This window comes from Erpetoichthys calabaricus, chromosome 10, assembly GCF_900747795.2.
Source record: "Erpetoichthys calabaricus chromosome 10, fErpCal1.3, whole genome shotgun sequence".
NCBI lineage: Eukaryota > Metazoa > Chordata > Cladistia > Polypteriformes > Polypteridae > Erpetoichthys > Erpetoichthys calabaricus.
In genome coordinates this window covers 22,856,483-22,883,339 of record NC_041403.2, presented here as the reverse complement: position 1 = coordinate 22,883,339, position 26,857 = coordinate 22,856,483, and the positions used below count along the sequence as shown (strand labels likewise).

Here is a 26,857-nt window from a genome sequence, read left to right as displayed (position 1 = left end):
GGTTGCTTTTTGTCAGAAAGTTGCGCATGGAAGGCTGTAAAACACATGGATGCCAGTTCAATAGCTGCTGCTGCACCATTATACAACTCAATGCTCCAGTTTAAAAACTTGAACACGGTAAGTGCCAATGTTATTAACACAGCTTTTTGGATAAAAGGTGAAAGCTAAATAAATATTACTTTAAGCTGACTCCACCTTCATGTTATCTCGAAATACCAGAGCCTATACTTAAGGTGCTTTGGTGGCTTAAGCCATTCTTCAAAGGGGCCCTGAGCGGATCATGTAAAGCATTAAAGACAGAAAAAATGAATTGCTGGAGACAACACAATTGGGTTTCATCCTACCTTGCTGCTCTGCTCTTATGGATTTTTTTCAATGATGAGACCCTCAGAACCTTTTCTTACACCCTACCTGACGGGACCTTATAAAAACCTCACAGTAAACCAGGTTTGTATATGAGTGTGAATGTGACAGAGAGATGCATGTTGTTCAGGACTGAGGTTTGGTTAAAAGTCTTGGCAGTGGCAAAACATAAAAGAGAGTGTAGAGTAGCAAAATCAGACCTGTTGATGTAAGTCTGGGTGTATCTTTAGTTGGCAGCAGACGGGTAACCTTCAATGTAAAAGGGTGCTAGTCAAGAAAGGCTCTTCGACTTGTGGACAAGAAGCCATTAAGATTTAAAGGACACTAGCTTAAACTGTCCCCTGGTGGCTCACCTGTCAAAGGACAGTGTGATGACAGTTGGTGCTAAGGTGCAAACTTATCATTTTGAAAGCTACAGTTTTGCTCTGAAATGCAAAAATTACAGAAGTTCCTGCAACTCATTCAACTCATTCTTGATAAATATCGCTTCACATCACTTCCCTTTTAATCTTCCTTTCCTGGGATGGCTGGCGATGGCAGGCCTCCTTGTCCTCAGCAACAGTAACCAGTTCATCCTCTTAGGCAATTAAAGAGGTGTAAACCCTCCAGAATGTCATAGGTCTGTCTCTGACTCTGAGTTTTCTCCCAGTGGGCCAGTCCTGGCCCTATCTTATGCACTTCATGGGGGCAAGCACACCTGGACTGGTTCTCCTTGTTTCTGAGAATGACTTTTACACAAAATCATTCCTTCAGACACTACCCAGAACTTTTTGTGCTTTATTCTCGTGGAAATGCATTTTTGTTAAGAATAAATCTATTATTTTATAAAGATTCTGTGTGTCCTTCTGTGTTATTAGCTGGGGTTTTTTTTGATGGGATTTCCCACTCTAATTAGCATTTTTGGAATGGATGGAGTATTCCTTTAAGGTTAACTTATATATAACATTTTGACTTTTTGTGCTTCATTCTTGTTGAAAAGCATTTTTGTTAAAAATAAATCTATTATTTTATAAAGATTCTGTGTGTCCTTCTATGTTATTAGCTGGGTTTTTTTGATGGAATTTCCCCCTCTAATTAGCATTTTTGAATGGATGGAGTATTCCTTTAAGGTTAACTTATATATAACATTTTGACTTTTTGTGCTTCATTCTTGTTGAAAAGCATTTTTGTTAAAAATAAATCTATTATTTTATAAAGATTCTGTGTGTCCTTCTATGTTATTAGCTGGGTTTTTTTGATGGGATTTCCCCCTCTAATTAGCATTTTTGGAATGGATGGAGTATTCCTTTAAGGTTAACTTATATATAACATTTTGACTTTTTGTGCTTCATTCTTGTTGAAAGCATTTTGTTAAAAATAAATCTATTATTTTATAAAGATTCTGTGTGTCCTTCTATGTTATTAGCTGGGTTTTTTTGATGGAATTTCCCCCTCTAATTAGCATTTTTGAATGGACTGGAGTATTCCTTTAAGGTTAACTTATATATAACATTTTGACTTTTTGTGCTTCATTCTTGTTGAAAAGCATTTTTGTTAAAAATAAATCTATTATTTTATAAAGATTCTGTGTGTCCTTCTATGTTATTAGCTGGGCTTTTTTGATGGGATTTCCCCCTCTAATTAGCATTTTTGGAATGGATGGAGTATTCCTTTAAGGTTAACTTATATGCCTAAAATCTGTCTGTGAGACTGTGGACTGTCAGCGTCTCTTTGTCGTTCTTTTTATCCCAATCTGGGCTCCTTGTGTTGCTGCAACTTAGACACGCCTTGATTCTCGTCCGCCAGTTTCACTCAGTCCATCCATGCAGGTTCCCTCACTCGCTGGACCCACAACTGGCATCTCCTTGTGGAGCTGTCTCTTCCTCCCTTGGAGGTAAGTGTTGCCGTCCTTGTGCCTCAAGTCGTGCCAGCCATGTACCCTTGTCTGCCAGCAAGCCCCAGTGCTCCATGCAAGTGTCTTGGCAGTGTTCTCAGTGGACCATCCCTCAACCCCTGCCTTCTCCTCCCCAGAAGTTTTTATCTACTTCAGTCCCTGCCTAGATTAACATGACAATGGATTAAACAATGGCACATCCAAATTTCTTGGGCTTAAGAAATAATGTAAACACAGGTTAACAAAAAATATTGTACACATATGCTGATTAGAAACCAATATTTCCAGATATGTTCATTTCTAAGTCAGGTAAATATAAACATTTTCCAAGGAAGGAGCAGTTCTGTTATCATAATTTTGTATTTTTTGTATATTTAAGTACGTAAAACTTCAAAGCGGTGACTCTTTTGCAAGACAGCAAATACTTATGTCCTGTAGACAGCAATAATCAGGATTAGCCAGGAAATTTGCCATTCAACTTATCACGCCAGTCCCAACAATGGGTGCCAATTACCCCTTCATCTACTGGCCTTTAAATTTAATATTACATGTTTTTTTTTGCCTAAGAGAAAAAGAAATAAAAATCACCCATTGTACACAAAATGTTCCCCTCTGACACATGTGTATCCACACCATACTAAAACTGGATGTAGAACCTTCCTGATTAGTAAATGGTTTCCAGTATGCTAGGTGTGATGGAATGAAGCTTGACTGAGATATTCCTGAGCTGTCAGCCAGTTCCCTGAGAAGAGACAACCAGGTAGTCGATATAAACTGACGAAAAAAACAAAAAAGGTCTTCAGTGGAAATACAGAGGTCAGGATTTATAAAACTCAATCTTGCTGTGAAAATTGGCTTAACATTACGGCACATTTCAACCATCCATAAGTCCTACTCCATTTTAGCAACTCCAGGCAACAGGACAACAGAACAGAAATTTTGTTTCATTATGCATTTCAATGATACTTCATTGACCTTCTGATGTTCTTGTACTATTTATATCACAGTGAACTGACATGATCTCTCAATACAGCTGTCTTTGGAAATAACACTTAATGCTTACGATTAATGTCAACTGCTTTTAATGTGATAATGGAAGTCAATCTATTTTGTTAATGTAAAGAGTGTGCTGTGTGTTGTATGACACAACTGGCAATGGCAGTGCTAGCTGTTTTGTAGGATATCACCAACTGCCGGTTACACAAAGAGTGTTCAGGGAGCACAGTGATTTTTTTGCTCATAATGAATTCAGTCAATTTAGACTTAGGTTTAGCTCCATTGTTATGAACTAGGAGTTCCAAAATACACACTTTCAAAAACACTTCCAAAATTAGCCACTAGATGGTGATGTCACCATCAAACCCCAGCTAGTAAAAAGGGCAAACACAGAGGTTTTATAAATCAAAAGTCTTATTCTTCACAAGAAATGCTCTTCCATAAGATTCATAAGAGTGGTCAGTAACAAAAAAAGGCAATACAAAGCAAACAAGTCCCAATATAAATATTAGCAGAATAGTCAAAAACAGAGCAAAAAGGCCGAAAAGCCAAAAAGTCATAAACGTTCAGAACTATCCAAAGAAACACTCACTAAACTCCTGCGCACATCTGAAATGAATCAACAGGAACTCTGGGAGACCCTCTGATTTTATAGGTGATGGATACTCAGTGGTGATGATTACAAGGTGATCCTGCCTCTTGAAGAACCATCCACAACATACATAAAACATCACTGAGGCACTGAAACATAAACACAATCGATAGCAAAGAAACATTGTGGTCATCCGTGGGAATAACAGGTCATGACAAATTGTAAATGTCCTCGTTTAATTCAAAGTCAAAAATAAATAAATAAATAATTCACAATGGTGTGAAATCAACAACAAAATTCTGCCTCTTATAGGTGCTTTGAATTAAATGGGTCAGGTTGTGAAGGAGCTCTGTCTATTTGGCTACTCGGACAAGAAGTGATGCTTTCTTCTAGGCGGTCATGTTTTTGTAGGTCAGGAACAGGAAGGGGCGGAGTCAGTTACCCTCGCTGAGTGGTTTCTCGGCACTGGTGGAGGAGAAGGATGACAACACAGTTAGCAGCCGTGCCCCATCTTCACCCATGGTGGGTTTACAAACCTGTATGGGATAGTATAATTAAGATACTATCCACATACTTCCAATTTTCTTACATTTAGGGCAAGCAGGTTGAGATCATAAGGCACAATGCAGCATTTGCTGATTTTCCAAACATAATTGGTGCAATTGAAATGTACACTTGTTGCGATAAAGCCGTCATCACAGAATTAATTTGCTGTTGTGAACAGAAAGCACCTTTATTCAATCCATATACAACTAATATGTGATGCTTACATGAATCTGACTAATGTTGTTGCTTTGAGGCGACACGGTGGCGCAGTGGTAGCACTGCTACCTCGCAGTAAGGAGACCCGGGTTTGCTTCCTGGGTCCTCCCTGCGTGGAGTTTGCATGTTCTCCCCATGTCTGCGTGGGTTTCCTCTGGGTGCTCCGGTTTCCTCCCACAGTCCAAAGACATGCAAGTTAGGTGCATTGGTGATCCTAAATTGTCCTTGGTGTGTGTGTGTGTGTGCGTGCCCTGCGGTGGGCGGGCGCCCTGCCCGGGGTTTGTTCCTGCCTTGCGCCCTGTGATTGGCTCCAGCAGACCCCTGTGACCCTGTGTTAGGATATAGCAGGTTGAACAATGGATGGATGGATAATGTTATTGTGGGAACTAATATTTCAAGATCACATTCACTGACGTTTCGTTTTCTGCCTTATTTTTCTAGTATTCTGCCACTGTATGTAGTAAAGATGTCCCCAGGGAGCATGGCCAAATTTATATGCTAATTAGATCATGAATATTCCAAAATAGCATTTTTAGACCATACATGGTTAATGGTGGGAGGTGGTGGAGAATCACTAAAAGCTTGTGAACAAGTGCATAGTTTTAAATTGACTAGAGATTTATTAACTTGGCATGACATGTGGCATACGCACAGTTTTATAAATAAGATTTTTTTATTTGTTTTGCATATGCTGCTTTTTCCTTTCAAGTGTAAGCAAAATTTTGTACTTTGTACCACCCTCTGCTGGATTTTAAACTTCCAAAGCAGCCGACCCCATCATGTCCAGATTCTCATCCTCCATACAGGCCCTGAGAACAGGCATTGCACAGGATAGTGAGCCCCCTGGTGTACTCCTTCTTCACTTATGACCAAATACTGATTTACTGTAGTTCCATCATTAAATAGGCTAATGATGCCACTATAACAGGCCTGATCACAAGCAATCATGCATACAAAGAAGAGTTTTACCTTCTGAGGAAGTGGTGCCAACACAACAATCTGATCCTTAATATCAGCAAAACCAAAAAGCTGGTCGTAAACTTCAGGAAACAGAAGGCAGAGCACACTCCCAGTTATAATGGAGAAGATGCTGTAGAGAGCATTGGTAGCTTTTGTTGTGCATTTATGTATATTTTTCTTTTTTGCTTTGTGCCCTCCTCCACTATCATCTATGGGGGAGAAGCAAAAGCTTTAGATTCATGAAAAATTTCAATTTCTTGATGATGGGTGTTTGTCTGTCTGTGTGTGTGTCTGTGTGTCACAGTTGCTTCAGGACGACCAAGAGCCAAAGTGGCTGGATGAGAAAATATCAAACTCAGAACTTAAGCCTGTTATGAGATGACAATGTGCTGATTATTTTTTGAGCCCAATCATGCAAGAGAAAGAGGCAGCCTAGAGGAATCCTCAAATTCCATAATTCTGCAATTAATTATGAATTCTTCTCGTCAATTGCTATCGTAATGACCGATTTTATGATCACAAAGATCAGCATCAGAGTGGTAAATAATTACTGAAATGTTTTGCAACAGTTTGGGTAACTTGGTTCCTAGGGCGCAAAGCCTACAGACGGTCACGTCCAAATTTTTTTTGTTCATTGTGAATCATTATTTTTCTTATTTTGTTATTTCTTTTGATTTTGTTTATTATTAGTTAATTTACATGTGTTCCTTTGTGAGGCTAGGGATCTGTGCCAGCAATCAGATGGTTGCCGGTTCGAATCCTGGTAATGCCAGAGGTGATTCCACTCCTTTGGGCCCTTGAGCAAGACCCTTAACCTGTTGGGTATGACATTAACCTGCATCTAGCCCTGCAAACAGGTCCTCCAACTTGCAGGGAAAGCTCAGGGGTTGGTGGTATTCTATTCAAACGAGTGTGGGGTTGAGGTGTCACCCAGTCCACGACTGCACTTGGGCACTAATTTGGGTTCCTGAGGTGGTTCATCATGTGGGGGGTACATGCTCCCAACCTCTCTCTCTCTCCCTTGTACTTTGTGGGTGTTTCTCCAAGGGGTGGTGCCACCTTTATGTCATAGCTGCTGGGTTCTCCTTCTGGCTTCATATTCAAGCCAGATGTAGGATTCAGCAGCCAAGCATTTTGTTATCTGTGGAGTCATGAATATTGTTATTTGTTACTGGATTTTCTGGCTTATGATTCTCTTGTCATCTTATGGATTTTGAATTTGGATTTCAATTTGGGCCTTTGTTAATTTAGGATTTCCTGTTAGGCAACTCCTTTTCCCCTCTTTTACTTGTTGGAGCCTTGCTTTGTGTTTTTCTTCTTATAAATACTTCTTTTTAGAAAGATCATTTTGATACTGTTGTTTATGGTGACCTTCATACTTGTGAGGTACTTTGATATATTTTGTAGGACTTGTAAGCTAATTTTGAAGATGTCAATCCCTTTTGGGGCTCCTAGGCCTGTGGCAGGCCAGTTGGGACAAAACCTGATTGGGGATAGGCCTTTTTAGGCAGGCACAGTGTGGCCTGGTCTGGCCAGTAAAGCCTATTAATGAAGCCTTTTGGAGGCCTAACACCCCTAAACAGCCATATCTATGTCTCTACTTGACAACATCTTTAAAATTCTTGGAGTCACCATATTGCCAAGAAGGCTCACCAATGCCTAAACTTCCTCAGATTTCTGATTGTCTCCATCTATACTCACCAACGTCCATATCTGAACACTGGAGTCCATCCTCACTGGCTGTATAGCACCCTTCATTTGAAATCAGGACATATACTGTACAGTGTAACATAGACTGCCTTAAGAAAGCAAACTTTATTATTATCAACCTTAAACTTCCTGCACTGTCACTTTTCTCTCTCCCCTGGATGGGACCGAAGACACTCAAGACCACAAAATTCAGGGCCAGCTGTTATCCTCTGGTCACAGTTAGACTGGTCTAAGAACTCACTGGCTGTATATAAGAAGGGTCAAAGTAGGCTGCATTTCCTACGCAGACTCAGATTCTTTAGGGTCTGCAATATTATGCTGCGGATGTTCTATGAGTGCATGGTTGCCAGTGCCATTTGTTTACTCTGGTGTGCTGGGGTGGGGGGTGGTTTGCAAAAAGGTGGCAGACATTAAGAGGCTTAACAAACTCATTCAGAAGTCTACCTCTGTGGTAGGAAAAGAAACTGGACAGCTTAGAAACTGTGGCAGATCAGAGAATGTTTTGTAGATTTCAGTCTATTATTGAAAATACTAATCCCACACTTCACAATGTTGGGGTTGGACGGAGGAGCATTTTTAGCAGTAGTTTGACTAGCATAAAGTGCTCCACTGAACGTCACAGGAAACCCTTCCTCCTCACAGCCATCAGACTCTATAACTCCTCTTCCGGTCACTCGTCCCACACAATAAGCTGTTCACTCTGTCCTTAATGGGATAGCGCAGAGAACATTTTTCAATGACTTAGATGTGTAATAACTCATCTGTTGCTTCTCATGTGAATAACTATTTTTTTTCTTTCTCAGTTGTCCAATATGTGCTATATTTCATCTATTTGTGCATATTATTACATGAAAACTACATCCAGCTCAGTGTGCTATTACTGTTTAGTAAACCAGAGATTTTGTAGGGCCTTTTTGTACGAGGTGGTACCCAAAAATAACCAGACTTTGTACCTGACATGCAATCTAGACTTAATTACAAAATTAAATCAGTATTCTGTGGCAGTCTGCTAAGTGTTGCTGCTCTGTATTGTTTGCACGACATTTTGTGTCGGTTTCTTCTTGGTGCTTATTAGATGTGTTCTGAGATTTTTGTGATGGGTGATCATAAAGAACAGCAAGTCTGTGTTAAATTTTGTTTTCTCTTTGGAAAAAAAACAGCTGCTGAAACTGTAGTGATGCTTGAAACTGCTCTTTAAAGTTGAAGCTTTAAGTAAAACACAGGTCTACGAATAGTTTCATGTTTCAAACAAGGGGAAATGTCACTTGAAGATCAACCAAGTTCTGGCCGACCTTCCCACAATCTAGGAATGACGAAAATCTTGAAAAATGCAATTTACGAAGATGGTCGTCAAACCATTGAAGAGATTTCTAAATTGGACTTGTGTGATTGGAGTTCTCTGCCACCCTACCTACTTTCATGATCTTGATCGTGCAACTTTTTCTTGTCCCTGCATATGAAAAAAGAACTCAAAAGGAAAGTGTTTTGTACTATGGAGGACGTCAAAGAAAAATTGCTGCAGGCCTTGGACAAAGTTCCTCTTCAGCATTTCCAAAAAGGTTCTCCACCAGTGGGAAAACCATTGGGACAAGCTGGCATTCATTCACATGGAGAGTACTTTGAAGGAGACTAAAGTTCAGTAAGCAAAAATTATTACATATTATTATTTATTTTGAATTCCGGTTATTTTTGGGTACCCCATCGTATAGTTATTCACACATCTTCTGATGCACCAGACTGGAACACGTCAATAGGGTTGTTTCCTGGTATTATAAGGTGTTTTGGATCTTACAATAGACACCCTCTCCCATGTGACCCGACAAAGGTTGATCCAAGTGGCATTTTGCTGTCCCACACGTCACCCCTTTTCAGCCAGATCCATCTTGATACTCTGTCTGCAGCCTCTACGTTGTTGTTGATGGCTCTTCTCCTACTTGCACCAGTGCTCCCCAGCGTTCCATAGGCTTTGCTGAGGGAATGGCCTGCAAAACTTTCAACGGTATGCGTGTGGCCCTCCACCCTTTTCTACGGCAGGCCACCAGCAGTTCCTGGTGTTTTTCCCTCTTTCTCTCCTGTGCTTTGTTCAACTTCTCCTCCCAAGGCACAGTTGGAGGATGAGCTGTTTTGTAACCTCAGAAACCAGAATGATGCCAGGTCTCAGAGTGGTTTTGGTAATACAGTATGTTTTACCTCTTTAAGTATCACCCATTCTCGAGCCATACAAAGGAAGCCAACAACATTGTGCTTCTAAAACTGTAGCACTGGCATTCCTGGTCTCACTGATCCTCTTGCTGATTGCCTCAGCAATCGTCTTGAGAAACTGGTCATGTCTCCAGCGATAACACCCCTCACAAAGTGCCCTGGAGCAAATGTTCAGGATGTGCTTGACGGTGTGCATTTTATGACACAGGGGACATTCTGCAGTTTCTACCTTGCACACAGGTTGGATGGGCTAGGGATGGACTAGGAGGAATGTTTTAAAACACCTGAATCAATAACTTAATCCTCTGTGGGTCTCATTTCCAGATGTCCTACCAGGTAACCTTCCACTCCAATACCTGTTCCCACTTCATTCAGGCCCCCCATTAAATAGTATCTATTATATTTAATTCACCATATACCTGTACAGCATAGTGAATGAGGATTTAGTGTAGTTTATTTTGATATTTATATTCTACTAGCCGTCCCCTGTGGCTTCTCCCACTTATTATTGAAACAGGACAGTGAGGAGGGCCCCGCCCAGCTCTCTACTCCTGATGTCACTCTTCGTCCTCCAATCAGCCCGCGGCCTCTGTCTCGGATTAGCACACATATATCGCTCCTGCAAGCAAACTATGATTCTTAACGTTATGAGAGAAGTCGTAAAATCAATTTTCAAACAAATTATAGAAAAAAAAAACAGATCTAAATCCGTTAAGTAGTTCTCTCGTGAAAAGTGGACAGACATACACACGGGTCTAACAATCTATATGAAATTTCGTACTTGGACCACGAAAATTTTTAAAACCGTTTCTTAGTGAGCCCCTATGGGCCAAGGGTAACCTACATTCCAAATTTCAAGCTCCAAGTTCTCATGGTTCAGGAGATTTTGTGATGATTGAGTCAGTGGTATTTGGCTTTTATATACAGTGCATCCAGAAAGTATTCACAGCGCATCACTTTTTCCACATTTTGTTATGTTACAGCCTTATTCCAAAATGGATTAAATTCATTTTGTTCCTCAGAATTCTACACACAACCCCCCATAATGACAACGTGAAAAAAGTTTACTTGAGGTTTTTGCAAATTTATTAAAAATAAAAACATTGAGAAATCCCATGTACATAAGTATTCACAGCCTTTGCTCAATACTTTGTCGATGCACCTTTGGCAGCAATTGCAGCCTCAAGTCTTTTTGAAAATGATGTCACAAGCTTGGCACACCTATCCTTGCCCAGTTTCGTCCATTCCTCTTTGCAGCACCTCTCAAGCTCCATCAGGTTGGATGGGAAGCGTCAGTGCACAGCCATTTTAAGATCTCTCCAGAGATGTTCAACTGATTCAAGTCTGGGCTCTGGATGGGCCACTCAAGGACATTCACAGAGTTGTCCTGAAGCCACTCCTTTGATATCTTGGCTGTGTGCTTAGGGTCGTTGTCCTGCTGAAAGATGAACCGTCGCCCAGTCTGAGGTCAAGAGCACTCTGGAGCAGGTTTTCATCCAGGTTGTCTCTGTACATTGCTGCAGTCATCTTTCCCTTTATCCTGACTAGTCTCCCAGTTCCTGCCACTAAAAAACATCCCCACAGCATGATGCTGCCACCACCATACTTCACTGTAAGGATGGTGCCAGGTTTCCTCCAAACATGACGCCTGGCATTCACACCAAAGATTTCAATCTTTGTATCATCAAACCCAGAGAATTTTCTTTCTCATTGTCTGAGAGTCCTTCAGGTGCCTTTTGGCAAACTCCAGGCGGGCTGCCATGTGCCTTTTACTAAGGAGTGGCTTCTGTCTGGCCCACTCTACCATACAGGCCTGATTGGTGGATTGCTGCAGAGATGGTGTTCTTCTGGAAGGGTCTCCTCTCTCCACAGAGGACCTCTGGAGCTCTGACAGTGAACAATTGGGTTCTTGGTCACCTCCCTGACTAAGGCCCTTCTCCCCCCGATCGCTTAGTTTAGATGGCCGGCCAGCTCTAGGAAGAGTCCTGGTGGTTTCGAACTTCTTCCACTTACGGATGATGGAGGGCCACTGTGCTCATTGGGACCTTCAAAGCAGCAGAAAAATTTTCTGTAACCTTCCCCAGATATGTGCCTCGAGACAATCCTGTCTCGGAGGTCTACAGACAATTCCTTTGACTTCATGCTTGGTTTGTGCTCTGACATGAACTGTCAACTGTGGGACCTTATACAGACAGGTGTGTGCCTTTCCAAATTATGTCCAGTCAACTGAATTTACCACAGGGTGGACTCTAATTAAGCTGCAGAAACATCTCAAGGATGATCAGGGGAAACAGGATGTGAATACTTATGTACATGTGCTTTCTCAATTTTTTTATTTTTAATAAATTTGCAAAAACCTCAAGTAAACTTTTTTCACGTTGTCATTATGGGGTGTTGTGTGTAGAATTCTGAGGAAAAAAATTAATTTAATTCATTTTGGAATAAGGCTGTAACATAACAAAATGTGGAAAAAGTGATGCGCTGTGAATACTTTCTGGATGCACTGTATATAGATTTTAATTTATAGGCTTATTTTTAATATTTGCTCTTTATGTTACTTGTGTCTTTGTCTATGTGTACAGTTTTAACATAAGTAATTTCCTTCAGGATTAATAAAGTTTTTCTGATTCTGATTAAGGCTACTCCACAGCAATTCTTACCATCAACTGCATGAGCAAACATAATGTGCTTTTATTTTATTTATTATTCTATAGTGTATTTAAAGTATGGCATACAGTATTCATTGTTGTTTTTATGTTATACTACTGTATTGTACGGTGGTCTGTGGGTAATGTTGTCACCTCACAGCTCCAGCACTGTGAGTTTGAATCTGCTGTTCAGTTGCTATGCCTATGTAATTTACACGCCTCCCCACATCTGCGTGTTTTCTTCTTACATCACCAAAGACCCAATGGCTCTTCCAGATTAGCCAGTGTGAATGTGAGTGTGGGTGTGTGCATGAGTGGGCTATACGACAGATATACTGACATCCTGTCCAGAGCTGTTTCCTGCATTGTGACCAGTGCGGCTGAAATAGGCTCTCCCCCACTGTGACCCAGAATTGAACTAAGCGGGTTTAAGAAACGTGTGTTATGTTACTACATTATACTACTGCTGGCCCCTTTCAATGTGTTTCCTTTGTTCTCTTATATCCATTTATGGTGCCTCTTATCACCTCTACAAGGAAATCTCCTTGTAATGTGTACACATGACAAAAAACATAACACAACATGTTATATTTGTTCAATAGAGAGAGTAGTCAAACAGTGTGGGCAAATAGCACCATGACCTACTGGGAAGGAGCTGATTAACTTGATTAAAAACAACGAGAACAGCATTAATTTCTAAAGCACATTTTTATTCACTGGATGTAGTTGAAACTGTTTACAAGATATCAAATAAATACTTACAAGAAAAGAAAAAACTAATTAAATTAGGTAAGATTAATAACGAATAAGCAACAAAAATAAATCAATATCAACTTTCATAACATAAATATATGTACAGTGGTAAATCAAAAAGTAAAGGCAATTAGAAAATTACACGGTAACTACAATGGATAAAGGCTGACTCAATACAACACGTTCATAATGGCTTATGGGTAGTTCGAACATGCACGGCACAGTGCCCTGCTGTTAGACTAGTTGAAGCTAAGGTCAAATGAACACGGACACTCCTCTGCCAATAGACTCCAGCTGTGGACCTCCAGGGCTCCACTCCATTGAGGAGGTTGTCGCCTTTCATTATATGTCAATGATAAAACCTGGTTACACTATGGTTAAGGTTACGGTTAGGGGAGGCTTATCTGACTCAATCTGCAGTAAACCAGGTGGCAAATACCTGCTGTCCAATTGTCAAGCAGAGTTACTGAATCGAGAAGCAGCAGATGTCTGCAGTTGGATCCACCTCAGGATTTTACATTCATCTTTCTCTTGGGCCTTTTGAATGGCTTCACTTTGAACACAAAGTATGAGTTAAGTCGTATCTCATTGATTCTATCTTGGCGTGATGTACGATGTAACTCGTATCTCAGGATACAGCCACTACAGACACTGCCAACTTGCTGCCAAGCTTTGCTGTTGTGTCTCAGTTACCTACACTCTTAAAAATACTGGTTCTTTAATGGCATTTTATGGTTCTTTATTGGGTCGAATGGTTCCTAGTTGAACTATTGCTTGACAAAGTGCTATTTCATTCTGGGAAGTATTCTTTGCACAAAATGTTAGTTCTTTGTGCTTTGAAAAGTTTCCTAATATGTAGAAAAAAAATCTGCAATCTATAATGCTTGGTAGGCTACTTAGCAAGAGACTAAAAGATTAAGAAAAAACTGGAATTAGCTGTGTTATTGTATCTATGCACTGAGAGGCCTTTGAAAATCGTGAGCATTGATATTTCACAAATCTGTTACCATTTATTCCTGATTACTGTAAGAAGCCTATCACGGATCTAAATGAATAAAAGGTCCTTTCTAGAATTGTCATGTGGATGGGTCTTTTGGGAACCAAAAATGGTTTCCCTATGGCATTGCTCTAAAGATCCACTCCACTCTGGCACCTTTATTTTAAGAGTGTACTATAGTACTGCCATCTAGTGGATAGCCATAGAATATTTTTGTTGTTGTTGTTCTTTAGATGAAACATCTTGTGGAAAATAGTACTATAAATAGTCAGGTATGTTAGTTATATTGTCACGAAAAAGGTAAAACTGTTTCAGTGCAGATGTCGACTTTTGTTGAAATTCAGGGATAGAGAATGGTAATCAGCTGTAAATGGTGACAAAACTCACTATTACATGTTAGTTTGACTTTCTTTGCTAGATAGGAAGTTAGCTTTATTGATTTGACCTCAATTCTGTGCATGAGTAGCAAAGAGCAAACAACCTCTAAAATGGCATCAACATCTGGCGAGAGACCAAAGTGAATGCACAAAGCAAAATACTCCATGGATGACGTTTTGCGTATAATTGCTGAATTCGCCTGCGACTTGTCGGACTCTGATTTTGATGCAAGTGATCTGGAGATGAAGATCGAAAACGAAAATGAGATACCAGCATCAGATGATCGGTACCCAGCTGATTGTGGTGCTGAACACGTTCGTGTAACTGAAGCACCTAAGGCAGTGCTGGGAAGACCGCCATTTACGATAACAAGAGGTGCAAACCAGATTCTGTTGCAGTGCAACTGCCATCACAGCATGAAGACAGCCAGGCAGCCGGCCCACTGCATATTCCTGCTGCCAGAAATGGCTAAGAGGCGCCAACAGCAGCCACAGCAATGCAGCAACATATGTTTTATATTGATTTATGTATTAAACCATTGCTTTGTGTGCATTTCTGAAATATGAGTATTTTGGAAAAAATATTCAGCCCTTAAAGAGTTAAATCTGCTGACATTTTGAAACAACTTGATTTGTTTCAAGATAAATATTTTGATGATAATGACAATGAGTTGGATAATGTGGAATCTATAGGCTCTGGTACTGGGGCAGATAGCTGCCCTGGAGGCGTTTTTCCATCAATAGACATCTGATGTGTCATGACAGCACTACATGGACATTCTGCTGTCCACTGAGCCCAAACAGTCACCAACTTCCAAATGTGTTCTGTGCAACAAGTGTGGACAGCGCAAAGAAATGTGTCATATTTACACTTACTTATTTGGCTGACGCACAGGCAGGTCAAGTGACTTGCTCAGAGTTATACAGTGTCAGTAGCAGATTTGAACCCACAGCCTCAGGAATTGAAGTCCAAAGCCTTAACCGCTACACCACACTGCCTGTTACATTTATGGCACATGTGTTTCTGGATTGGAAGCGTCACTGGAAAGGGGTGTGCAATGCTCCCAATATCTATGCAAAAGGAGAAAGGTCCAAGTCTTTAGAGTCCTGGTGCTTCCTGTCTTACTATTTGGTTGCGAGACATGGACGCTATTCAGTGACTTGAGATGAAGACTGGACTCCTTCGGTACTGTGTCTCTCTGGAGAATTCTTGGGTACTGTTGGTTTGACTTTGTGTTGCATGAGCGGTTGCTCATGGAGTCCCGAATGAGGCACATTACCAGCATTGTGAGGGAGCGTCAGTTACAGCACTACGAGCATGTGGGGCGTTTCCCTGAGGGTGATCCAGCTTGGGGGACCCAAGTGGCTGGACCAGGCCAAGGGGTCGCCAACATAACACCTGGCTGAGGCAGATAGAGGGTCATTTACGGAGGGTGGGACTGGACCGCGTGTCTGCCAACCAGGATCCCGAGTTGTTTCATCGTGTAATGGGTGCCAGTGCCTGCTCCCCGACTTGACTTGACTTGACTTGTTTCTAGGCCTGCACTCTGTGTGGTGCCATCCTTCAAGGACTGTTACTCAAATGGAGACTTATATAAAGTATTTAACAGTTTCTTTACACTTCTGACAGACTTACCCTGTGTTCGGATTCAGCGGGTTGGAAAATGGATGGATTATTTTTTATTTATTTATCATATATGCATAGACCAGTACTGCAGCGTCCTGGTTATAAATGGTCCAGCAGTCAATGTGTTAAGCAAATTTTGAATAATTCCCATTCTCTTTTCACCAGTGTTAGTAATGTCTATAAAGCTGACTTTTTTTCCTATCATCCCTTGTAGCATTCAACTCTTTCTTTTTCTTTAATAGTATTGCCTTTTCTCATTTTCTTTTCTTCTAACTTTCTCTTTGACATCTTTAAGCACTTTGAGTTACACTGTTTCTCTGAAAATGTGCTACAGAAATAAATGATGTCGTTGTCCTTTGCCCCTACTAACCTTTGCAAGCGTTTACCAGTCAGAGGAAACTGTTGATAAGTGGTGTATTGTAATATGTGAGCAAAAATACTGCATGTTGGGTGTGCTTTTAGCAGGAGTGAGGGCTGCTTCTTTGTATTAGGGCTAATACCTGATGACTGGCAAATTCAAAGTTGAGCTCAAACATTTTCTCCATTGTGTGGCATGAAAAAGGCCTTATCTTGTACACAAAGAACACATGATGTTGAAACTCATTTTAGTTTTATCAACCGCATTAGAGATAGAATTCTGTGAATTTCATATTCTCATACTTTCCTGGGATGTTGAAAAGCTCTAAGAAATGAATGTTCAAAATGAGTTTTTACTTTGATACCCAATATGCCCTGTATAGCCTGTCATATCTAAAAGAAAACATGTCGTCTAACTTCATACTGCTGTGTTTTACTTCTCACATGTAGGGTTGTAGCTGCGGGTGTGTAAGGCAGGATCAAACACGGGTAAAACAGGGGCCGAAAGAAATCTCTCAGTCCAAAAGTTTGTTTCAAAAGATTAAGTGAAAATTCAAAGCAAACAGTCCACACAAGAATAAAGAAAAAAGGGTGTTAAATACGTAGAATAAAAGGCAAAACAATGAGAAAAAATGTATCTTCCCCTAAACTTAGCTTTTCTTGTCAAACATTAGTTGTTTCTATACTTAAAGTTGCTTTACTTCTTCTTCAGTACGCTTTAAACGTACAATGCTGTGCATTCAATAGAGCACATTGTCTTTCATGTCATTGGGCACGTAAGGCACGGTTTAAAACCATGAGCCCTCCATGCCTTACACACGGCAAGGTATGTCACTAACTGAGTATAATGTATTCATATTACTAAACGAGAATGGTAAACCGGATATGGACGCAGGGACCTGCCCGTGGACGCAGGAGACATAGTGCGCAGGCGCCACACAAAGCCCCCCTCCCCAGAGTGAAACGGGAAAGACTACGAACGTGCGCAGGCGCCACACAAAGCCCCCCCGCCCCACAGCAAAATGGGAGAGACTACGAACCATCTGACATGCCGCAAGCAGGATAAAGCGAGGTCAGAAATAAAAGACAGAGTAGGAAACAAAGTAAAACGTCATAAAGAGGTTAAAGAACGGGGCCAAACACATGGAGAGCAGGTTACAGATGATGAAAACTGGAATGCAACAGATTCAAAAAAACCTAGGCACGAAACACATGCACAGCGAGGGACAGAATATAAAGGCGGAAACAACGACAGTTAAACGTCCACACCACACAGCGGAGGCAGAACCGTATGGTACAGGCGCCTACATCGCATGTCGGAAGGCGCGGGAAAGTATGAAAGGCAAAGGCGCCTACACAGCATGGTGAAATCTGACATAATACGGAAGGCGCAGGCGTTGCCGCCATATTGTGAGTGGCACTAATGTGTAGTAAGGGCGCAGGCGTCACCGCCATATTGTGCGTGGCACTACGACTGAGTGAAGTTAGGAATAATGTGCTGCTTGGTGTGCCACACAAACCCCCCCAGAGACTATGGAGTCCATGGAGACTACGAACGACATAACCACACAAACAACAGGAGTCAGCGCCCAACCCCAGAGTAAAACGGGACAGAATACGGAGTCGAGAAAGGTTCACAAATCAAACCCGACATAATACGCCACCCCAGAGTAAAACGGGACAGACTACGGAGTCCAGAAAGGGTCACAAACCAATTGGAGTACGGAAAGCGCAAGATAGTACGCAAACACACTACACAGCTTGATCCACGCACCTCTAAAAACCCGCAAGCAAAAACACGATATAGTACAGAAACCCCACAAATACGGACTCCACAACATATTTGAATCACATTACAATGATACAATCACACAAACAACAGGAGTCAGCACCCCACCCCAGAGTAGAACGGGACAGAATACGGAGTCGAGAAAGGTTCACAAATCAAACCCGACATGATATGCCACCCCAGAGTAAAACGGGACAGACTACGGAGTCCAGAAAGGGTCACAAATCAATTGGAGTACAGAAAGTGCCAGATAGTACGCAAACACACTACACAGCTTGATCCACGCACCTCTAATGACCCGCAAGCAAAAACACAATATAGTACAGAAACCCAACAAATACGGACTCCACAACATATTAGAATCACATTACAGTGATACAATATTAACAGTGCAACCACACAAGACACAGGCACAACACCTGATGGGTAATAAGAATAAACGAACACTCCGTATTAAAGGTTCGTCATCCTCACACGTGAAGACTATACAGCATAAGTGAATCATCACATTACAGTCATACATTATTAACAATTTAACCACAGAAAACGCTACGTATTAACAGTAAGTGCAATCCATTATCCATATTACTAACGCTAAACAAGGAAGAACTAATGGAGTTGCGATCACACCTCCAAAACAATAGACCAGATGCCACTGTTAACGCAATGGGCTATATTATGTCCAAAGAATATTGATGTTGATCACATAAATAACCAAGTCATTGCATTACTTCCTGGAGGAAGCCGCCTCTTTCCAAGTACTGACAAAGTTGATTCTGAAGACGAGATTGAACATCTTAATTTCCCTTTACAATATCTGAACACTAGTAACCCAGCCGGATTACCACAACATAATCTTAACCTTAAAATCGGAACAATTGTCATGCTATTAAGAAACCTTAATACTAAACAGGGTTTATGCAACGGTACACGTTTAGTCATCAACACCATGACAAACAATGTTATTGAAGCAAAAATACTTCCAGGATCACATACTGACAATACTGTTTTAATTCCTAGAATTGACCTTACAAGTTCTGCCCTTGAATTGCCATTTACACTTGGGCGACACCAATTTCCCAGTAAACCTGCATGTGCCATGACAATCAACAAATCCCAAGCACAGACCATGGACAAAGTTGGCATATACCTCTCTGAGCACGTATTTGGACATGGACAACTTTATGTAGACCTTCTCATGAGTTCGGCGTTCATCTGACATTAAAGTTACAGTTATAAATACTCCCAATACCAAGGAAAACTTATTCAAGGACAACAAACCATCTTTACTACAAATATTGTATATAAAGAGATATTCCAATAAATCTTTGTGATTTACCATATAATACGTCCTTAACTCCTATCCACCGTCTGAAACTGCGGAGGCAAAGCAGGCACGGGTTCAAACCGAATGGGCTCAACTGACAGATATACGCCTACAATGTGCATCTCAAACCGCAAAAGCAGGGCAAGCACGGGTTCAAAACAACGCAAGCTCCTACAACGCACATCTGAAACTACAGCTGCCCAGCGGGCACGGGTTCAAAACGCCGGGGGTAGGCGAGCGAAGCGAGCAGGGGGGCAGAGCCCCCTTGTAGTCAGAGAGGCTAGAAATAGTTAGAATACACCAATTCAATTCAATGTATGGGGGCTGTAAGAAACTATGCACTAATATTTAGGCAAATATTTAATATAACTTAAATAACTAGCAAATGGCTCTTACAAGGGTTGAAAAACTAAAAGTTACCAGCAGACTTAAGTGAGCCAGAGTGAGGAGTCTGTCCTGCTGCTCTTCACTGGACACCTGCTTTTCTTTTCTTTTCTTTTCTTTTCTTTTCTCATCATGGACACCCATCACTCTTCCTCCTGTTATTTACACATTTGTTCTCCTCAGTTCTGTTCTAACACAATAACACAATTAAAGAGAATTTCTTTTTTCCTGTCCTGCCGTCCATCTGACCTCATCACCAGACCTTAGAGATCCTTAGAGACTTACATTATGACATTGTATATAAGGACGCTACTCTTCTACTTGATATTTATTAGTTGTTAAGATCATTTAGATTCATTTGTTTTTTTTCTTTGTTACTTAATCTTTAATATTATTGCTAATCTTATTTGTTTTTCTCTTCTTGAAACGTTCTCCTTGATATCTTCTAAAGCACTTTGAGCTACATTGTCTGTATGAAAATGTACTATAAAAATAAATGTTGTTGTTGTTGGTGGTGAATGAACAGTTTTTGACTTTAATAATTTAAGGTCTTTGGAGAATTTGAGTCTATGCTGTTAGTTTTGGACACAAGGTAGGAGACAATTGTTTTCACATTTGTTCTGATGCCTGACAGAACCTTTTTGAACCTACAAGAACAGGTCCAGTATTTATTACAATTTATAAAAACAAGTTAGGCAATGTACACATGGCATAACATTCAGGTGCATTTGATCACTAAGTAAATTACATTTATTATCATTATTATTATTATTATTAGTAAGTTAAATGACATTATATTTGAAGCATTTTGCATTTTAGCCTCCTTAGCATTACATTTTTTTAAATATGTGAAAAGCATTACATTTTTTGGCTTGAAAAATTACATTAATTAAATCTCATCTTTCTACTGTACAATGTGCAAAACACTATAAGTACAAAGTCAGAAGAGTAGAAAGTATAATAATGTTACAATTAATAATAATGTGAACAGCACACTGCACATGTACAAGTGACACGAGTGTCACTTTTGGGTTTCCAGAATCTCTTTTGGTTTCACTGTCTGAAGACAGATTCACTTCTTCATCACTGCTGATGAGAGGCGTTTCTTACGAGACGCCATTATAAGGTGTGGTACCCGGCGGGGGTTCATGCCCGGCCGGGATGCCCAGGAGGAGCGGAGGAGGGCTTGTGCCTCCTCCAGGACACAAGGGGGCATCCTCCCTGGTTGCTTTGGGGACCACAGGTACAGAGCTTGGAAGCTCAAACCCTGTAGGGGCCCGTGGTCACCACCAGGGGGTGCCCCGATGCCTTGGGAGCCCTAGACCTCAGCACTTCTGCCACACCCGGAAGTGCTAGGGGGAAGAGTATTGGGGGACACCCGGAGGACTTCCGGATACACCGACAGAGCTTCCGCCACACAAGGGTGTGGCTACAGAAGCCCTCAGGATGCACCTGGAGTCCTTCCAGGGTGAATAAAAGGGGCCGCCTCCTTCCAGTCAAGGGCAAGAGTCGGGAGGAGTAGGACGAAGCTTGGTGGAGAGGAGTGGAGGCGGACCAGAGACTAAGAAGAAATTGTGAGTGTGGCCAAGGACTTAAAGGGGTGTTTGGTGCTGAGGCACTGGGATTGTGCACTTGAACTGTAAATAGAATGTATAGTAAACGTGTGTGTGGTGATACCATCATGTCTACCTGTCTGTGTCCGGGCTGTTCCCCACAAAGGCTAGGAGAGGACGTGTCTACACCATTGTCCAGGTAACACTTGTGTCTGAAGCTTACTCAAGACACACCAATGCCGTTGCCTGAGTGATGCATAGGTCTAACACTGAGGCCGAGTTTATACTTCATGTGATGTGATGCGTGAGCCTACAGACACTACTGTTACGCAAGCGGTATACTGTTTATACTTTGTGAGTTCAGAAAACCTCACAATTTGTTGTTTGTTACTTTTGATTTGTGTGCGTCATTAGGACTTTGTTTTTATTAATGAAACCACATTTATTAGGTTTGGGAATTTCATTATAACACTTTTTTGTTTGAATCACTTTTTATTTTCCACTTTTATAAATCTTGTCTGTGTCTCTTTACTCTCACGGACAATGCATTCAGTCCATGAACTACAAGTGTACCATGGTGCCAGTTCCCACTACATGGGGTTTCACCAGAAGTAATTATTCTTCTCTCCTGTAATTTCAGGTTTCCAGACAAGTGTACCCAGTATGGACCTACTCCAACTTTGTGATCCTAGTCCCAATTTTTTTAGTGACTGACTATCTGAGATATAAACCAGTTATTGTCCTCCAAGGCCTTGGCTACATCATCACTTGGCTCCTGCTCCTGTTCGCTCCTGGGGTACTGGCGATGCAGTTCATGCAGTTCACCTATGGGATTGTGACCGCCTCCGAGGTTGGCTATTACTCCTACATCTACAGTGTAGTTAGTCTGGAATACTACACAAAGGTCACAAGTTACTGCCGGAGCGTCACTTTGGTGGGTTACACCGTTGGTTCTGTTTTAGGGCAGCTACTTGTGTCTCTGGCCAAAGTGTCTTATTATGATCTTAACATAATCTCACTTGTATCTGTCACCATAGCCTTTTTTATTTCATTTTGGCTCCCTATGCCTCAAAGGAGTCTGTTTTTTCATAAAAGTGTCACAAGCCTCAAGACAGCTGACTCAAAACAGACAGGTGAACTTTCAAATGACCTCAACAAAGCTAACATCACTGCAGATAGCAATCAAGGGATTGGTGACCTTCTACTCAAACGAGCCCTGCAGCTCTGGGACGACTTTAAGATATGCTACTCTTCAGTGGCTCTGATTTATTATTCCCTGTGGTGGGCTCTGGCCACTTGTGGCTATTATCAAGTTGCAAATTACGTGCAGGTGTTGTGGAAAGATAAAGAACCGGCCAGAAATGTCACAGTGTACAATGGGGCAGTTGAAGCAGTGGCAACTTTGACAGGTGAGCAAACATCTAATTAAAGCTAAATCCAGAAATGAGCAGATTTTACCTGTGTATATTCTGGTGAGCTGATTTTTGGGAATCACTGGGTGCAAGGTTCGACCCATTCCTAGATAGTACATACATGTGCACCCACTCATAAGAAGGAAATCTAAAGTCACCATTTAATCCCATTTGCTCATCTTTAGGATGTGGGAGGAAAAGTGTAGTGTCTGGATGTAAAACCCACACAGACAGAAGAAGACTTTACAAAGTCCACAGTGTACAAGCTGTGATACGAGGGGTTCTGCAGTTGGGAGGTGGCAGAATTAAATGCTGAGACACAAGACCACCATAAACTGAATTACACTGCATATACTGCATTCCGAAAGTTTCCCTTCAGTATTATTCACAATTTGTGTTTATGCTAAAATCATTTAAATTATTTTTTCCCTTATCAAGCAACACTCAATATCCTAGAAAGATAATCGGAACAACAGGATTTTATAACTTTTTACAAACACATTAAAAATAAAAACTGAAATGTTTCCCACTGACACAAATATTCAGTCTATAACACATGAAATTTAGCTCAGAAGCACCCCACTCTATTGAACATCCTAGAGATGTTTCAACACGCCTGTCAATGGAACATTTCAAAGTTGACAAAAACAAGGCCATGAAATTCAAGGAATTGTCTACAGAGCATGGAGACAGAATTGTGTCATGGCTCAGATCTGGGGAAGGCTATAAAAATTCCTGCAACAATGAAGGTTCACAAGAGCATAGCTGACTCCATAATTCTTAAATCGAAGACGTTTGGAGAAACCACAACTCTTTTCCTTGAGTAGGCCAAACTAAGCTAGTAGGAAGAATGGCCTTGGTAAGAGGGGTGACCAAGAACTTGATGGTCACTCTGGCCGAGCTCAAGAGAACCTGTGTGGAAATGAAGGAAACTTTCAGAAGGACAACCATCACTGCAACACTCCACTGATCTGGGCCTTATGCTGGACAGAAGCCTTTCCTTAACAAAATCATGAAAGTCTGCTTGGAGTTTGCAAAAAGGCACGTAAAGGACAATTAGAATGTGAGTAATAAAATTCTCTGGTCTGGCGAAACCGAGATTGAGCGGTGGGGTCTCAGCTCCAAGCATCATGTCTGGAGGAAACCAGGCAACCGCTCATCACCTGCCCAATACCATTCCAGTGGTGAAGCATGGTGATGGTAGCACTAGACTAGACAGAGTGGAGAGAAAGCTGAATTGAACAAAGCAGAGGACAAATAACATTCTATCTATCTATCTATCTATCTATCTATCTATCTATCTATCTATCTATCTATCTATCTATCTATCTATCTATCTATCTATCTATCTATCTATCTATCTATCTATCTATCTATCTATGGTGATATCCTTAATGGTAAAAACTTGCTCCACAATGCTCTGGACCTGAGGCTGGGCTGAAGGTTCACCTTCTAACAAGACAATGACCCTAAACATAAAGCAAAGACGACACAGAAGTGGCTTAGGGACAACCCCGAGAATGTCCTTGAGTGGCCCATCCTCAGGCTGAATTGAATCTAATTGAGAATTTCTGGAAAGACCCTAATATACAGTAGCTGTCCAGTGATGGCCTCCATCCAACTGGACCAAACTTGAGAGGATCTGCACAGAAGAATGGCAGAAAATCCCCAAATCCAGGTGTATGAAGACTCCAGGCTGGAATCGTTGGGAAAGGGGTCTTCAGATACATGCTGAGCAAAGGGTCTGATATTTCAGTTCTTCATTTCTAAAATCCCATTTTTGCTTTGTCATTCTGGGAGATTGAATGTTGCAAAACAATGTAAATGATTTTAACATAAGGCTGCATAGTCACAAAACTTGAAAAATGAGAAGGGATCTGAGTAGTTTTTGAATGCACAGTATAAGTGTACTGTATATGTTTCAGTGGGTCAGTGCCAGTCAAAGCCTAATTGGGGCCCTAGGTGGGGTGAATGAATGTTGCCCCTCATTGTCCGCAGTGGGTAGACAGTATTATTAGTCTTTGATGACCTGTTGTCCCCCTTGGTGTCTGAGGTGCACGCCCCTTCAGCAGCACTAATGGTGCCCCATTTTGCATATACCACAGACTTTGGAGCATGATCCCCTTTGGTGTACGGATCATACACACTTTTACTTTCATAAATGGCAGCAAAGTGGGTAACAGTGCCCACTCGGAGTTCGATAACTGAGATTGGGTCCCCCTAGGTGTACGCCTCTTCAGTAGCACCATGGACTTTACAGAGCATGTGTGCCTTGGTATACAGAGCATACACACATTTATTTCCATAAACGGCAGCCAGTAGGTAATAGTGCCCACTCTGTAACATCAGTGTTCGAAGACTGGGGTTGGGTCCCACTCAGTATCTGTAGTGGGTGTCCCTTAACTTTCATAAATGCCACCCCTCAGATGACGACGTGCTAAGCAGCTGCCTATATCGCCTAATGCATTGACCGGCTCTGCAATGGGTAATCAAGCTCATCAGTTGATTTCTCAGAAATCCATCCTATTTTTCAATGTTCCTACATCACACAACATAAACAGTATGAGGGAAGAATGTGAAGCAGCAATTTTAGAAAACAAATCAGAATGGGATAATGGGCTAAGCCTGGCAACCATTACAGGGCCCTAGAGGTCCTGGAGGGCATGCAGCATTTCTTTGATTAGCACTTTAAACTTACCTATGAATGTCAAACCAACTATTTTCAAATTATCTTTTAAAATTAGAAAATTATTCTACATCCAAAGATAATGTTCATAGCACAATTATTAAAAAATTTTGCTTCTACATTTATTTTTTTGTAACAGTAGTAGTTTTATACTGTGGCAATCTGCAGTTAATTATTTATGTTTAGAGTTTTATCTTATTTATCCTTCTGTGATGTATTTATGAAGGTGTTTTAGATGTTGAAGTTTCTATAGGATGATTATTTTATTTTTAACCCTGAAAAGATGTTATTGTAAAATAAATTAAATCACATTTTAGAAAAAAAAAAGCTTTAACCACCAGATGGCAGCATTTCACAATGCCTGGCAGTTTTTCAGTCTGATGCTCTCAAAAGCAAATCCAGCAGCTTGGAGGTTGAAAGTTGTTCATTTTCATGTAGATACATGTAGGATATTTTTTGTTATTTTCTAACCTGCTTAATCCAAAGTAGGAATGGAGGTCAGGCTTCAGCACTATCCTGGGTGGCATAGGGCACAAGGCAGGAACAAACCCTGGACAGCATGCCAGGGCAAACACACCCAAACCCCAAACACACAATAGAGTCATCTTAGTGCTGCCAGTCCACCTAACCTGCATGTCTTTGGATGGTGGGTGGAAACTAGAGTAGCCAGAGGAAGCCTGGTGGGGACATGCAGACTCCACTTAGGGTGGACCCGGGACACAAACCCTGGCCTCCTTACTGTGAGGCAACTGCACTAGCACTGTGCCACCCATGTAGGATAATAAATGTGGTCATTTTAAGTATTAAATTTCCAGATTATTTTTTTTTTACAATAAGAAATAACTTTTGATCTGTAGGAGGTCTCTCATATCTTTGATATTAGCAGTATGGTCCTTGGTCTGAAATACGCTAAGAACCAGTGATTAGTACAGATTTTCTGAGTTTTAGCCAGTGATCCGTGATAACCTCTCTGCTAACTTCAGTCAGACTGACAACACTGATGCCAACGTGGCATCACACAGCATAGTCCACCTCAGTGGTCTCAATAAGGTTGGTGTCGCCCAGTGTGGTAACCAAGGCTGGATTAAGACCCCTACAGGACGCTTGGTGGCTTGATGAATAGAGCTCATTAACAGAGAGCTGACCATACTTTAAACAACGCAGCATGAAAACACCCTGCCATTTGATGCAGCACAGTAATTCCTAATATTAATGCCACACAGACACTTGAACGTTTGATCGAGTCAGAAGAGGAGAAGTGCCCCCCATGGTGATTTCAGCCCATGGACACTTGATTGTTTCAACAAAGAAGGAGGTGCTGGTCCCCTTCGATAATTTCAGCTTGCTGATATTTTATTGTTTCATCCAGTTGAGAGCAAGCTATCCCTCTTGATGATTTCAGTCCAAAACACAACATAAAAATTTAATATGCAGTAAATTAGGTGAAAAAGGGTAGAATATGGCAAGTGATGAGGAAAATACAGGGAGT

At 41.2% G+C, this 26,857-nt stretch overlaps 1 protein-coding gene across 1 annotated transcript in view; it reads left to right on the top strand.

The window, feature by feature from the left end:
- The first annotated feature begins 305 nt into the window (after positions 1-305).
- Positions 306-26,857, top strand: part of LOC114658660 (thiamine transporter 2-like) — a 37,899-nt gene continuing 11,347 nt past the window's right edge. Inside the window, 3 exon segments of the mRNA XM_028810687.2 lie at positions 306-335; positions 337-447; positions 21,911-22,679. Of these exon segments, the coding sequence (XP_028666520.1) occupies positions 306-335; positions 337-447; positions 21,911-22,679 (910 nt within the window).